We start from the raw sequence: 17,621 nt of genomic DNA on the forward strand, positions 1-17,621 counted from the left end.
AACCTACTTGGTCGGGCAGGTACTTAAATTTTCATTCCTATCACCCATCTAGCATGAAAATAGGTACTATAATTAATTTAGTTGACCACGCCATACTTCTCTCGGACAAACAATTTTGGTTTGCTAATTTATCGTTAATCCACACAACACTTATTAATAACTCTTATCCTCCTAATCTCATAAACTCTGTCACGTACAATAGACTCAAATTTCTCAATAATCACAATAATACCTCTTCTTCTTCTACCAAAATCTCCAAAGACAATAACTTTACTGGTAATGTTTGTCTCCCGTTTATTAAAGAACTCTTTTTCATTTGGAAAAAAACTGTTCCACAAGGTCGACTTAAGATTAATTTGTAACATAGACTTAACCCTTAGCTCTCTTTTTTCCAACCTCAAATCACCCACTAGTTTAGAACGCACATCAAATATTGTCTATAAATTAAAATGCAATGATTGTGATTTCATTTACATAGGTGAAACTGGACAAAATTTAATAAAACGACTAAAACAACATGATAATAACTCTAAAAACCCACGACAAAATCAAACTATGATAACAGAACATATAAAAAATTTTAAACATTTTTTGACTTTTATAACGCTAGTATACTTTATCACGAACGGAACATTATTCAGAGAAGATTTGCTGAATCTTGTCTAATCAGCATTTCTAAATCTTGTGTTAGTAAACGCCATGATGCCTCCTTACTCTGTGAAAATTATCAGGTGATACTTAATAATATTTCCAAATTTGTTTCCTCTTAACCTGCATAATTCCGAACCTGTAAACCTACCCTTACGCGGTCCGATCCCGAACTTTGATTCTTAGCCTCTCACCCATACTTCGAAACACTGATTGTAAAAAACCCGCCAACTATTCCCTCAAACGGTCTCTTCAAATAATTTTTAAACACATGTTACTACAGCCTCGGGCTCGGTCAAATAAACTACGTGCTCTGTGCAAAATATATTATATATTTCACAAATATTTTACTATGCTCTGTTCAACAAAATAATAATAAAAAAAACAAGTTAGTGTATATATATAATAGTGCAAAATTATGTGCCTTGCGCTAGCTACTGATGTAAAACCATATTTATGTAAGTTAGCTTCGTTGTCTACGTATATATATGTATGTATCTGTATTGCATATGTATGTATATGTATATATATATATATATATATATATATGTATATGTATATGTATATGTATATATGTATATATGTGTATGTATATATGTATATGTGTATGTGTATGTATGTATATATGTGTATATATACATATGTACATGTCCGTATGTATATGTTTATATATACGTATTATTCGTATGTATATATGTATATGTGCACGTGTTTGTACATGTATATCATATATACATGTTTGTTTGTGTGTATATTTATGTATATATATTACGCTTTTGTATGTTTGTATATATTTCTTTCTACTTTTCATTTCTCTGGTTTATCTAGCTATTAAGTATATTTGTTATTGTTATAATTATATTACTTATATCTATAGTTCTTTTTCCAATTTCTGTCAATTTTTCCCTAGTTTATATTAATTTTTCAATATTCATTCTGTAGATCCACTGATGATGACATAAAATACTATGTCGAAACGTTTAGAAAAATTAAAGATTAACTTCTAAATCTTTGCCTTTTATTTGATGTATGCCCTTGAAGAACTTACTCATATATATATATATATATATATATATATATATATATATATTATATATATATATATATATTTATATATATACATATACCTACAAACACACACATATATATATATATATAAATATATATATATATATATATATATATATATATATATATATAAACATACATACATACACACATACATATATACATATATGTACATTAGGCCAAATTTCGTCAAAATCGACGAGCAACGCGCGGGTCCTCCTTGTGAGTAAGTATTCGATAATTGTCACCGAACTGAACAGGCGATTTTTCTGTGTGCACATATGTGCAAAGTTAATTGATGGTTAATTGCATGATTTGGGCAAGTTATAATATTATTTGACGGTGAAAATATCGGGTAGTATTAATTTAAAAAAAAGTTTCTGAAATTATATAGCCGGCACAAAGTGTGCATTCCAGCGGAATTGACCGTTACATTGCGTACGGTCAGGTCAAATGCATCTGCTCGCCAATCGACACATATTTTTTTATTGTTTTTATTTTTTATTATCATATATAGAACAGCGATCAGAACTTATGGGTTCTGTGAGCTGTTGTGATGATATCTTACAAACTACGTTCGTTTTATTATAGATGGCAACCCAAACTGTTGTCACATCTCTATGTGCTGTTTTTTTATTATTACAACTATTGTAATAGTGATGCATTTAATTGGTGCAGCAATGCCGTATTTGGCCCGTTTTCACTTGGAAACATATTGCTATCTATCAAGTAAAAATCGTTGTCACTGCTGCCTGACAACAGGCTGCTCGAAGCGGGTATCGAACTCGGGACCCCTGATCCAAACATATTTTCTATATTTTCTTATATACTACGTAACTTTATTTTTTGCATCGTGTAGGCGACAGGCCCAATTTTCAATGAGACAATTATAATATAATTTTGAAGTGTACGTTTTATAATTGTTTTATGAGATTTTAGAGCAGTAATTTCCAACGTGGGGCGCATGCTTCACTGGGTGACAATTTGTAAATTCAGGGGAGCCATTAAAAACATTTGGGTCATCTGAATGTAATACAGTATCGGTAAAATATTTAGCAAAATATGATAATGAATTTTAACTAAATTTGTAAGATAACTAAATCGTAAATTTTCCACTCTGCTTACCTGGATTTTTTAGAAGCAATATATGTATTTATGCCTGGGTTAGGTTTTTTCTTTCGGGTTGGCCTGACTATTTGAAAGGTTTAGCTTGAACTTAAATTTTTCTCATAAAATTACAATTACTAATCAAATATCTTAAAATGATATATGCGATTAGAATGCCTATATAAAACTATACATTATGAAATACAACGTTGCTGAATGCAAAAATTCAAAGAGTTCAATAGAATCTCACTAATAATTTTGAACTTTTATTTTTAAATATATAAAGATTAGCTAAAAATTATAAAAACAAAGTTTCTGACTGCTTGGCACAAATGCACACTTTGTATTTTTTACAAAAGCTAATTGCAAAGATTAATGCAAACAGGGTTTCATACAATTACTAATTATGACTGTAAAAATATATTTATTTAAAAAGGACTGATTTCTATTCTATTCTCAAATAGTATTGCTATTTTAAATCATATTCAAATTACTCAGCGCCTCGTCCGTCTCGGATTAGCGGGATATAAGGTTGACAGTTTTAATTGAGTTTTCAGGTTTGCTGATGTAGTTCAGATTGCGTTCGTTGAAAAATGGGAAATCAAAACAAACATTTTTGTCTTATTATGCATTTTTATTTATTCAAAAAAAAGAACACATCTTTAGCTCCCAAAGGTTCTAAATGTCCTTCTGTTGATTTTCCACTCAAAGTAGAAAAACGCCCTGATTGTCCAGTTCAAGTAGTAAACAACCTAATCAAGACAATGATTGATTCATATCATGTCACTACAAAATCTGAGATCTAATACAAATGTTTAAAACTTATTGGAGCTTGGTTGGAATGTTTTTCACATCTATCATATAATGCTAAGCATGTACCATCTGATTATTTTTTGTTTTAATCTTAATTAAACTCTTCGAAATTAAAAAAAATATAGATGATGTTGCCATAATGTATCTGATTCTGTTTATTTCTAATAATCTTTTGATAATAAGCTAACAAAAGATTATTTATCGTAATGGGCAATGCATTACAGAACTAAAATATTTAATTCCATGCAAAAATTGTCTTTGATTACTTACTTAGTCGCCAACCTTATAACTACAAGTTATCGTCCCGGTTTCAAAATAAAAAATATGGTCAATTTAATTCAACAAAAAAAAGAAAATTAGATAAAATTTCGTTCCACGTTACCACAATTGGCATTTTATATAGTCAAAAAATGGATTTATGTAGAAACTGAAGCCAAATGCCCGATTGTAACCACATGTACAAGATATTGCTATAATTTATTAATAAACTAGAGCATCATGCTTTAAGGCGAATTGCAGGAACTTCCCGTACCGTAATTAAACATTCGAGAAATGAAAACAATCAATAATTGTTTTGAATAATTTCAAATAGATTATCTATTATAAATACATACTCTAAATTACTTATAAGTATGTAGAGCTTTTCAAATGTATGTTTATAAGTTGTTCATTTTTTTTCGATAATTTAGAACATTTTTCAAAATTTTGAAATTTTTTCACAAGTTCGAATTTTTTTTGAATATTTTTTAAAATATTCGATTTCTTTGAAAATTTCGAAATATTTTCAATTATTTGCAAAAACTCGATTTTTTTTTAATTTTGATATTTTTGAAATTTATCAAAATTTAGTTTTTTGGAATTGTTGAAAAATTTCGAAAATTTAAATTTTTTGAAATTATGAATTTTTTTGAAAATTTTGATCATTTAACTTCCCTAGCTAACTATAGTAATCGCAATAAAATCGAAATTGAAATTTATTATATGTCTTTACGTTTCAAAGGTTTCTGAATATTTTTGCATATCTTAGAAAAAATTGATGTATGTGTGTGTATGCGTGTGTGTATGTGTGTATGTGTGCGTATGTGTGTGTATGTGTGTATGTATGTGTGTGTGTGCGGATACAAATTTTCGGTGGTTTTGGGAACATGGATCTAACTATTTGAATAATTCAAAAAACATTCGATTTGTATTGATAAGGAGACGCTGATTAGTTTTTAGCAAAGGCGGGTTTTGCCGTTCCAAAGATACAAGGCAAAAAGTGCCAAAAACGATAACTTAGTTTTAAAAAGAACGTCCGATTTTAAAAATTCAAAAAAACATTTTATTTGTATTAACAAGATGAAAAACTTTATTAATTGTAATTTTTCTAATAAATGAGATTTCACGAAGTCAAAATCAGTTATTGATGTATCAAGCAGTATACTTTGAGACTGTGCTACGGACGGTACATTCGTATCTCCGAAGACAATGAATTCGCAAAAGAAATTATGTCACTGCCATGTATTATGTGTTTTATGTACACGTGATAAATATGAATATAATGGCACGGTTCGTATTTTAACACTCGCACTGTAACTAGTTAACTCTCTTTTGAATTAGAGTTATTGTTTTTCTAATATGTTACTTTTTAGTTATATTAAAATATATAGAGTTTAATTTACATATTTCAAGAACTAACAATTTATTTACAATTTCTTTATTATTAGTATTGGAAAGTGTATTGACAATGTTATCAAGTTGCAATTTTGGATAATTAATGTAGATAAAAGTTTGTTTTTTCAAGATTTAAAATAGAGGGTTTCAGGTAATTAATTTTTTGTTAAGACTTATGAATGTTGAAAGTGTATAAAAATTGTTTGTTGATAATATTAGAAATAAAATTTGTTATAAATCATTCATTTTTACTTCAAATTAAAAATATTTTTTAACTTTTTGAAAGAGAAGTTTGTTTTCATCAAAAAATTCGATGTAATTTTATGTTTTCTCGACTTTTTGCCATTCTGAATCGAATGAGACCAAATTTGCAAAAAGAATGTGTGTGTATGTGTGTGTGTGTTTTTTGTATAGCAAAGGAAATGCCTTTATGCATATGTGTGTGTGTCTGTGTGTGTATTTGTAAACAGATTTTTTGCCGTAAATCGACTTTTTCTCAAAAACGGCTAGACCGATTTCAAAAATTTAAATCGATGTATCCCGATGGGGACTAGCGTTTATTCTTTGTAAATAGCAGAAAAGTGAAAACATTTTTGTCCACGTTTTAGCCCGTGGTTCTGAATCGATTTTGAAAATTCAAAAACTGTTCGAAAGATATTGGTTGGAAATCGTGCTGATGAGTTTTTGGTAAATATCGGCCGGGCCGTTTTCTTGTAATAAAGTGTTGAAACACTTTTTTCCGACGACTTTTAATATTATTTTTTTGACGGTAGATACCATAGTCTTCTAGATCATACTAAAATATTACAGCTCTACGACAACTCGTTTAGCTTTAAAAATTCGTCAAATTTTGCAAAAATTAATATCGTTTTTCTGGCATTTGTCAAAATTAGACTTTTTCTCGACGTTTTCTTTAAAATGCCTGAACCTATTTCAGATATTTAAAAACCATTTGATGTATCTCGAATAGAATTATCATTTGTCAGTTTTGTGAGGCGACTTGCCAATCCGTTTCTTTGTAATTTGAAAAAAAGTGTTAAACTTTTCGTCCACATTTAAGCTATTACTACCGAATCGATTATATAAAATCTAAAATTGTTTGAAAGATATTAGTTGGGAATGATACTAATTAGTTTTAGATGAAAATCTACCGAGTCGTTTTATTGTAATTCACTGTTGAAAAAAAAATTAGACCAATTTTTATGGAACTTTTTTTGGCGATATGTATCATGGTCTTATAGACCTTACTGAAGTATTACGGTATTGCGACAAGTAGTTTAATTTTAAAAATTCATCAAAATTTGAGAAAATGAGTAGTTTTTTTGACGTTTGTTAAAATTAAAATTAGACAATTTACTTGGTATAACGATAGAGACTTGGCCTTAATGCACGTACGAAACGATTAAAGTCCTACGAAAACAGATTCAATTATAAAAATTGTTTATTTGTGAAAATTTGCTTTTTATTGATTATAGGTCGATTATTTACACATATCGGAAAGTACATGTAACTTGCCTCAAGGCAAAATACCAATATCAACCAGTTTGTTAATATGTTTAAAGTATTTGATATTTAATTTGTAATCTAAGGTTCTTGACAAGTTTTGGAAGAAGTTTCGTTCCATAATGTTTACGGAATATATATATATATATATATATATATATATATATATATATGTATATATATATGTATATATATATATATATATATGTGTGTGTGTGTGTGTGTGTGTATATATAAGCTGACCCGGCAAACGTTGTTTTGCTAAGTAAGGTATATTCTAAACAATTTCTAGAGAATCAAAAATATTAATACTTCAAGCGTATAAGAATGTGTTGTTTGATTGCTATATACAATGAGGTACTATAAAAACAATAAATCCTATTAGTTTGTCTATATTTTGTTTCGGAGTTTTATACACTTTCTATAGAAAAAATTGTATAATCCAATCCAAGTCTTTTTTGGTCTTTCGACTTATTGATTACGTTTCAAGTTTTTCTGCATTGATTCTGCATTTTGTGTATAATTGTAAATAATACTACTGAGCTTATACCAAATTTTAAAATTTCTGCGAGAAAAGATAGAGAACGAATCAAGTATTTCTTCTTTGACCTGCTTTTTGAAGAGTTTCAAGTAACATTCTATGAATTAAAGTAAATTTAATAAAAAGTATATATGTAGAGCAGGGCGAAGCACAATGGTCCAATTTGACTTTGAGCAAATATCAACTATATCACAAAAACTAAGCTAATTATATCACAACAAATAACACATTTCAAACGAACAATTATCTGACTACGTTCAGTAAAACTGTCAGCAACTTCATCATTGAAAAAATGTGCTTTCTTGCTGTCTTTCAAAAATTTGTTATCTAGAACTTTTTACCCTATAGGCAGAGTAACTTGAAATGGCCAGGTGGCAAACAGGTTTATTGTCTTATTTTAAATTTAAAGGTATTTTACAAAATAATTACACTTTTAACTAATGCTGAAAAAAACTACCAACGGAAGAAAATACTTTTATTATGGATTTTCAAGGATTAACGTTTATCTCCCGATAGCATGATCATGAAAATCAAGATTATAGCTGGTTATACATCTTTTTCCCTCTACATTCAAATATTGAGCTAAACAATATTTAACTTTACTGGTTTTTGACACATTGGTGGTGGACGTTTTTAAGCCCGGACCTTTATATTTTACTGTCTATTTTTCGATAAATTCTGGGAAATTATAACTGTGAAAACTTTATTCGACAAAATGTCGAGTGCTACAGCGCCAAAAAGTGCATTTTCATATTAACATTTCAAAAAATATTTTGAAGATATTTTGAGTTTCTAGTAACACTTGCGGCCCGTTTACTAACGTTTTTGTTTATAAATAAATTTGCGAACAAATCTACTTACTACAATTTAATCATAATTAAATAATATTTACGCAAAACATCCTATTAAAAGTAATTAAACATCATCTGTCAAAAACGTTTGACATTTCACTTATTGGCAACCGTCCATTGTTTTATTCAAATTACGCTTCTATAAAAATTTTCAAATTAAAAATGTAAAGTTTCTGCGCAATTTTGAAATAATATCTCATCTTTTTGACCACCTACTGATTAGCACGAATTTTTCAGTCTAAGAATGGCCAAATCGGTTTAGTCGTTGTCTAGTTTTACTTGGACATTTGAAAGAGACCTCCATTTTAATATATAAGATATATATATATATATATATATATATATATATATATATATATTAATATAAATATACTAGATAACCCGATAGGCGTTGTCCTGTACTCATGTCTACAATTCAAAAGCTTCAATTATTTTCAATAACCTATAATGATATTTACCAATTAGTTAAAAATTATATTTTTTACACTACAGACTATACCGAAATGCTATACTTAAAGAATTATACTGTGAAATTTAAATCAGCCACGTAAAATTATCAAACAAACAAATATACATTACAATTTATTGAACAAATTTATTTTCAATAGCTGAAATTATTTTAATGCAAACGATTTTTTTTCAATGATTGATAATCCAATATTTTCAGTCATACCTTTAGATGTAGATGTATAAATGAATAATTTTTAGTTTGCTCACGACTAAAACTTCGATTTTCCAAATTTATCACACAAAAATTCATCGTCTGCTTTTGTGATTTGTAGCATAAGATATACGTATTAGAAATTACAGTATTTTAAATTGCAGTATCCGCGGTAAAGGTACAATATAACCTTGAATTTTCTAACTTAAAATAATTACTTCAATAATGTTGCCCATAATTTTTATAATCTCGTACTATACATGAATTATTTTCAGCAATATTTAAATTACATTTTTCTTAATATTAATTCTATATACATTATTACTTTCGAGAAGAAAAGGGTATAACCTGTGAACTTTTTTACTGTGCTCCAAATTTGCGTAATATTTTTGAATCTCTTGAACCAAGTTAATTCTAGATGAAATACGATCAATTGTAATTTGGTGGAAATGGCAGTCATAAAACTATTTGATTTAATTAAAGAAAAAAATAGACCCTTAACGTAACTCATCTTATTTTGAGCACTATGAAACCCCATGGAATATATAAAATGTAAGACCTAGCCGCTAGACGGCTTCACATACAACAATTTAATCTCGAACGAAATAAAAAAACGACTTTGTTTTTTCCTATTAAACAATATTGTTTCTAGGACACATTATAAAACACCGATTTATTATGATTTTAAATGATAGAATTTCGTTCGTTACATGGTTTTCATTAAAATGTATGTATTTGGAGATATTTGCAAAAAACGATGAAAAACGTCAAAAAAATACGAATTTTCAGTGACCAGTAACTCGAAAAGTATTTTCTTGTTGTGAAATATTATCAAACATTTTTCTTTTATAATCAGTTCTTTTATCGATATCCGACGTTAATTAAAAAAAAAACAAAATTGCACCACTAAAAAGAAATGTCAACTCCTCCTCCACCCGCGAAGTGGCAAAGGCTTAAATTATTTTTACTTTTGAACGTAAGAGTAAGATGAACCTAATTCCAAAATTTCATACAAATTATAGCACAGAAAAAAATCAGGCCTAAAACACTCCATTGACTTGAGTCAAATTCCGTATCTAATTTTGAATAACTTTTGGAATAAGTAATATTTTGTATTGTGAATTTAGTGAAGTAAGGCAAAATACGACTGCATTAGTTAACAAATAATAATCTGTCAAACTGAATTACACAGGGTATGTTTGTAGCATAATCACTGACTTCACAACCGTCAGATGTATGCGCAGACTGTTCATCTGCCAAACCATATACTGTATCTTAAATTATTTCAATTTTTGACACATTTCAGCTGCTTTTTGGCAATAATAATGTACACATTACATTTTTCTTATTCATAAGCATAATAATATTATATTCTAATATTGTCTTAGCTCATAAGTGAATTAAAATTTCTGGCGGATGACAGTTTTCATTTGTTTTCTATGCTAAAAAATGCCTCAAATATTTTCAATGTCAAACAATGATAAGCGTTTTTTTGTAATTTTCTCCATTCACTTCTATAATCTAACTATATTTTTATAATCACAAAATCCTAAAAAAATCCCTAACAAACTTCAGAAGGATTCATCAAAATCCGAATAATCGTTCAGAAGGAGTGTCCTTTCACACAACGTTACATATTTTTTTTTTATAAAAGATAGATATATATCTTGATAAAATGATCCGCTAAAACTCGAAAACGGTTAAACCAATTTGGCTAGTCTTAGTCTTGAAAAATTCGTGCTAATCAGTAGATGTGTCGGAAAGGTGAGATAATATTTCAAAATCGCGTGGAAACTTTACATTTTTAATTTGAAAGTTTTTGTAGAAACGTAATTTAAATAAAACAATGGACGGTGGCTAATACGTGAAATGTCAAACGTTTTTGACAGATGATCCTCAGATGATGTTCAATTACGTTTAATAGGATGTTTTGCGTGAATATTATTTATTTATGATTAAATTATAGTAAGTAGTTTTGTTTGTAGTTTTATTTATATACAAAAACGTTAGTAAACGGGCCGCAAGTGTTACTAGAGACTCAAAATATCAACTTTTTTGAAATGTTAATATAAAAATGCACTTTTTGGCATATTTTTCTTAAACACGGTGCTCTGAAAGATCTCATTTGTATAATTATATTCTCATTGGTATTTATAAAACATGTTCTAGGTTATATTATTTTTTATTTATGCTATTTAAATTCAGAACCTAAATTTGATATCGATCAAATGGACACTTTGTCGAATAACATTTTCCCAGTTATAATTTTCCAGAATTTATCAAAGAATAGATAGTAATATATGAAGGTCCGGGGTTAAAAAGGTCCACTACCGATGTGTCAAAAATCAGTAAAGTCAAGCATTGTTTAACAACAATATTTGAAAGTACAGGAAAAAATATGTATAACCAGCTAAAACCTTGATTTGAAAACGGTAATTTTTGAAATGAGGGATATGGACGGTTCTCTTTGAAAATCCATAATAAAAGTATTTTCTTCCGTTGGTAGTTATTTAGCATTAGTTAAAAATGTAATTATTTTGTAAAATACCTTTAAAATTAAATCTTTTTGCCACCTGCCCGTTTCAAGATACCCCTCCTAAAGGGTAAAAAGGTCTAAATAACAAATTTTTGAAAAACATCAAAAAAGCACATTTCTACAATGATGAAATAGAAGGCAGTTTACTGAACGTAGTCAGATAATTGTTCGTTTGATATGTGTTATTTGTTGTGATATAATTGTTATGGTTTTCACAATATAGTTCATATTTGCTCAAAGTCAAATTGGACCTTTGTGCCTCGCCCTGCTCTACATACATCTTTTTTATTAAATTTACTTTAATTCATCGAATGTTACATTAAACTTTTCAAAACGCAGGTCAAAGAAGAAATACATAATTCATTTTCTATTTCTCCTCGCAGAAATTTGAAAATTTATTTGAGCTCAGTAGTAATATTTACAATAACACACAAAATCCAGAATCCAAAAAGAATCTGAAAAACTTGAAACATAATCAATAAGTCGAAAGACCAAAAAACACTTGGATGGATTATATTATGTTTTCTATAGAAAGTGTATAAATCTTCCAGTTTGATAGAAACTAATGAGGTTTATTGTTTTTATAATACATCATTGTATTATATTGCAATAAAACAACTCATAAATACACTTAAAGTATTAATATTTTTGATTCTATAGAAATTATTTAGAATATAACTTACTACGCAAAACAACGTTATATATATATATATATATATATATATATATATATATATATTCACGTGTATCATTGTTATAATCAAAATAATTATCAGGCTGATGACAAGTGTAGATAAAGCAAATAGATACGTTTATTAAACTCGACATGATTTGCAAATATTTCTATTATATATATAATTACGACCAGAATCATAATCATCAGTCAAGATTATTCACAGGCGTTGCGCGCTCTCAAAATGTTCGATTTGAATTTTCTACATTGGTTTCTTGTCGTTTTTTTATTCGCTTTAGGAACTACATACCTTTGGATGCGGAACAAATTTAAGTATTGGACCAAATATAATATAGACAGTTTGACCCCTACATTTCCCTTTGGAAATTTTGGGCCAATGATGGTCGGAAAAGAGTCTATAGGTATGTCTGTACAAAAAACATACAATGCTTGTAAAAATTCCGGCAAGTATTGTGGATATTTTTTATTTGGAACTCCAGGCTTAGTAGTGACAGATCCGGAAGCTATAAAGATAATTATGGTCAAAGATTTTCAATTTTTTCATGATCGCGGAATTTTTTACAATGAGAAGCATGATCCAATATCAGCGAATCTTTTCGCCATAGAAGGTGATAAGTGGAGAAAGCTACGCGCAAAATTATCGCCAACTTTTACGTCAGGAAAACTGAAGACTATGTTTTATACGATGCTGGAGAGTGTCAGTGAACTGCAAATGTATATTCAATCAGCTATTCAAAGTCAATCGGAATTAGAAATCAAAGATATTTTGGCTCGCTTTACAACGGATATTATTGGTTCGTGCGCACTTGGAATACAATGCAATTCTTTAAAAAATCCTAAAGCCGAGTTTAGAGAAATTGGTGAAAAAATCATGACTCCCAGTATTTGGCAGACAATTAAAGGCGCTTTTGCTATGACATTTAGAACTTTTGCAAGGCATCTTAGAATTGTAACAAATGATTCCGAAGTTAGTCATTTCTTTTTGCATACGGTCCAGAACACAATACGCTACAGGAAAAATAATAATATAGAGCGAAAATACTTTATGCAATTGCTTTTAAAACTTAAAGATGATAACACAAATGGTGACGATTCGCAGACATCTTTGACGATGGAGGAAATAGCCGCACAGGCGTTTATTTTTTTCCTTGGAGGCTTTGAAACATCTTCATCGGCGATGAGCTTCTGTTTGTTCGAATTGGCATTGAATCCAGAAATACAAACACGCGCTAGGGATGAAATTAATCGAGTAACAAACAAAAACAGCGGAAAAATTTCTTATGAGGCTTTAGTTGAAATGGTATACTTGGATATGGCTATTAGTGGTATGTTTCATATTATATACAAACACACACTCATATATATATATATATATATATATATATATAGATATATATATATATATATATATATATATACTTATTTATTTATATACTAGATGACCCGACAGACGTTGTCCTGTACCCACATCTACGTTTTTCAATTTCCTATACTAATTTTTACCGTTCAGTTAAAAATAATAATTATTATTTTTCAAATTGCTATTAACACCAATATATGAGTGATGTTAAATATAGAACTGCTTCAAATAAAATGATGATTCTCAATTCCCGCAGTTAACACATTAATTATCCCTCTAACACTTATTAAAATATGTTCAATAAAATTGTATATTAAAAATTATACACTGCAATTTATAAAACAAATTTGTTACTAGGGTTATACAATATTTTTAGTCATATTCGCAGATGTGGATGTATAAATGAATGATTTTTTGTTTATTCACGACTAAAACATTGATTTTCCAAATGTTAAAAATTGAAATCTTTTAAAAGGTATAACAAATTCAGAAAAAATTAATATATAGCATTCGCGGTAAAGATACAATATCACCTTGGATTTTTCTACCCAAAATAATTACTTCAATAATGTTGCCTATAATTTTTATAATTTCGTACCATATTTTAACTGGTTTTTAGTAATTTTAATATCTAAATTACATTTTCCTCACTAATAATTTAATATATATTATTATTTACGTTCATATTTGAATTAATTTGTCAAATTCTGTTGACATATGCTCTATTCAACTTACAATCAAGAAAATTATTGCAGTAAATGGAGAGAAAAAAGCGTGCGTCCTGTAAATTTTTGACTGTGCTCCAATTTGCATGATATTTTAGAAATAGGCTAATTTTTATCTTAAGTTCAGAAGTGAAAACAATTTGCACTCTGTCACCAACCTTGCAATAATTGGGTTATAACTCCATTAATTCTTATTTTATCAGAACTTGTAATCTACTATTTTAAAGGCAATTAAATGAACTACAACTTTCTCTATCATAAATTTTACCATACTTCTCTTTTTTTAAAACGGCGAAGGATTAGAGAGCTCGAAAGACACTCTGGTTGGACAGCCGCACACTCTTTAAACAATCTGAACTCTATCAATATTTGTGTAACAGAAAAATAATTAGTCAGAAAAAGACCTTGAATTTTCATTTATATACCTTTATACGTGTTTTTATTCTGTCAGAGATATAATGATAAGAAATTGATTGTTTTTTTTAAATGGATTTTTTTTTTCATGAAATTATAAGCTTTTTGGAAATCGTTTGTACTAAAATTGTGGTATGTTCTAGAATCCATCAAGATCTCTTAAACCAAGTTAATTCTAGAAGGAATACAATTATTTTTAATTTTGGTGAAAATGGCACTCATAAACTATTTGATTTAATCTGTTATTTGCATAATAACTCACTCATTATACATGCAGAAGTACTCATTTTAAAGCTTATTTTGAGCACAATAAAACCCAATTTTTATATTTAGCACAATATTGTTCCTAGAACACTATAAAACAGCTATTTATTGAGATTTTAATTATTTAAATTTTGTTCATTTTAATATTTTCGTTAAAATGTATATTTTAGAAGATATTAGCAAACAACGTTTTTAATTTTTCTTTAACGTTTAGTTAAAAAATAATAATCTGTCAAATTTAATTTTATATAGCGTATGTTTAAGGCGCAATTACTGACAGCCCACAATCGTCAGATGCGTGCGCAGACTGCATCAACTGTCAGAGACATGCTGACTCTATTTTATTACATTGTGACAAGTTAAGGGTGATGATGGCCCCTTTCTGGGGATTGCAACGACTGCCAAATATTACATCTTAGCGTTGCATCCCCAATTACGAAAGTGTTACTCCGACTCCTTAACCCGACTTCTATGAACACCCTGTAATTACCTGTGGAACGTAAACCAACTAACTACGCGAATGAAACAGAATGTCCTTTTAGCTTATTTAATTTAACTAATTATGATTACAGATCTGAGGGCATAGCTGTACCTACGCACAGCCATGTCCTATGCCTAAACTCTAACGTACTGAAGAATCTTTATCAATTACTAACGGAGTATAGTAACGGAGTATCGGAACGGAGGCAATAGCTTATAAATATTACATCTGACCTTTGCTGGAACAGGTTCTCCTTTCCTGGCACAACAAACACACCACTATACACAAAGCGGGTCCAGAGACTCGCGCATGGACCCGACCGACCTCTCGGAGGATGTTACATTTTTTAATGATTATTTTCAACCCTCGACTTGGACCTTATATTGCAGGAACTCTAGTAGAGATGGGTGAGGGAGTCCTTTTGCACTGAGGGTTGTGCAATCCTTTGACGACAATGCCAATTGTCGTTACGATATTACATATTTTAATTTTTGGCACATCTCAGCTGCTTTTTGGCAATAATAATGTAGACATTACATTTTTCTTATTTATAATCATGAATTTATTATATTTTAATAATGTCTTAGCCTATAAGGAATAAGTAAATGGAAATGTTTGGCAAATGGCAGTCCTCATTTGTTTTTAATGTCAAACTATTCCTCAAATATTTTCAAGGTCAAACAAAGATAAGCGGTTTTTTGTAATTTTTTTCATTTATTTCTACAATCTGACTATATTGCTATGAATAAAAAACATTTCTCTGAACAAACTTCAGAAAGATTTATGAAAATCCGAGTAATAGTTTAGGAGGATTAAACATTCATACCCTATTACAGAAGAATTTTATAAATAAGATATATATATATATATATATATATATATATATATATATATATATATATATATATATATATACATTTATAAATATTCTATATAATCCACATAAATAAATAAATAATTATATAGCTTATATATAAAATTCTTCTCTAATGAGGTATGAAAGTATAATCCTCCTAAAGGATTATTTGGATTTTAATCTTAAATGATTATTTAATAGATTTTTTTCGAATTTTTTGAATTATAGAAATATAGTCAGATTGCAGAAATTAATGGAAAAAATTACAAAAAACCGCTTATCATTGATTGACATTGAAAATATTTCAGGCATTGTTTGACATGAATATCATTTTCCAAACATTTCTATTAAATAATAAACTTATAGGTTAAGACAATATTAAATTATAATATATTTATGAATAAGAAAAATGTAATGTCTACGTTATTATTGCCGAAAAGCAGCTGAGATGTGCCAAAAATTAAAATAATATAATAAAATACAGTCAATACAGCGTGTGATGCAGTCTGCGCATCCGTCTGACGATTGTGGACTGTCAGTGATTGCACATATGATTCTATTTGGCAGATCATTATTTTTCAACTAATGCAGTCATGTTTTGCCTTACTTTACTAAATCACAATACAAAAAAAAAATACTCATTCTAAAAATTATTTAGAAGTTTCATTATGTCAAAAATTCATATTTTTGGCATTGGATACGGAATATTCACTCAAGTCAATGAAGCGTTTTAGGTCTGAATTTTTTTACTGTGCTCCAATTTGTATGAGTTTGTGAAATTAGGTTTACCTTACTCTCAAGTTCAAAAGTGAAAATAATTTAGACTCCTTTGCCACTTCTCAGGGGAGTGACATCAAGTTACTGGCTCGTTTTTTTTGGCGCTTTTTGCCGATTTTTGCAAATATCTCCAAAAATATACATTTTAAAGAAAATCATGCTATGAACAAAATTATATCAATTAAAATCTTAATAATTCGGTATTTATAATGTGTACTAGAAACAATATTGATAGATATGATAAAGCAAAGTCGTTTTTTATTTTGCTCAAATTTAATTGTTGCATTTGAAGCCGTCTAGGGATGAGGTGTTACGTTTTATATTTCATGGCGTACTGTTGAGGGTCTTTAACGTATGAAATATGTGAGCTATCATACAAATAAAAGGCGCATACAATGTTTTTTTTTTCATTTAAATCAAAATTAAAATTAATTGTTCTCTTTCTAGAGTTAACTTGATTCAAGAGATTTCAAAATATCATGCAAATGAGTAATAATGTATATCAAATTATTATTAAAAAAAAATTATTTAGATATTATTATTACTGAAAACAATTAATATAGAGAACGAAATTATAAAAATTATAGGCAACGTTATTGAAGCAATTATTTTGAGTGAAAAAATTATTGAACGGTGATATTGTACCTTTATCGCGGATACTATATATAA

The 17,621-nt window shown here is 28.6% G+C and overlaps 1 protein-coding gene across 1 annotated transcript; it reads left to right on the forward strand.

Annotated features, from left to right (window-relative positions):
* The first annotated feature begins 12,298 nt into the window (after positions 1 to 12,298).
* LOC113375786 (probable cytochrome P450 6a20) lies at positions 12,299 to 15,257 on the forward strand. Its single transcript, XM_026615731.1, has 2 exons — positions 12,299 to 13,400; positions 15,103 to 15,257. The coding sequence occupies exons 1-2, from the start codon at positions 12,299 to 12,301 to the stop codon at positions 15,255 to 15,257; spliced, it is 1,257 nt and encodes a 418-aa protein (XP_026471516.1).
* Positions 15,258 to 17,621: the final 2,364 nt, after the last annotated feature.

The sequence above is a fragment of the Ctenocephalides felis genome, unplaced genomic scaffold (assembly GCF_003426905.1).
Source record: "Ctenocephalides felis isolate EL2017-DRISC unplaced genomic scaffold, ASM342690v1 CF-g0.4_SCAFFOLD_01886, whole genome shotgun sequence".
NCBI lineage: Eukaryota > Metazoa > Arthropoda > Insecta > Siphonaptera > Pulicidae > Ctenocephalides > Ctenocephalides felis.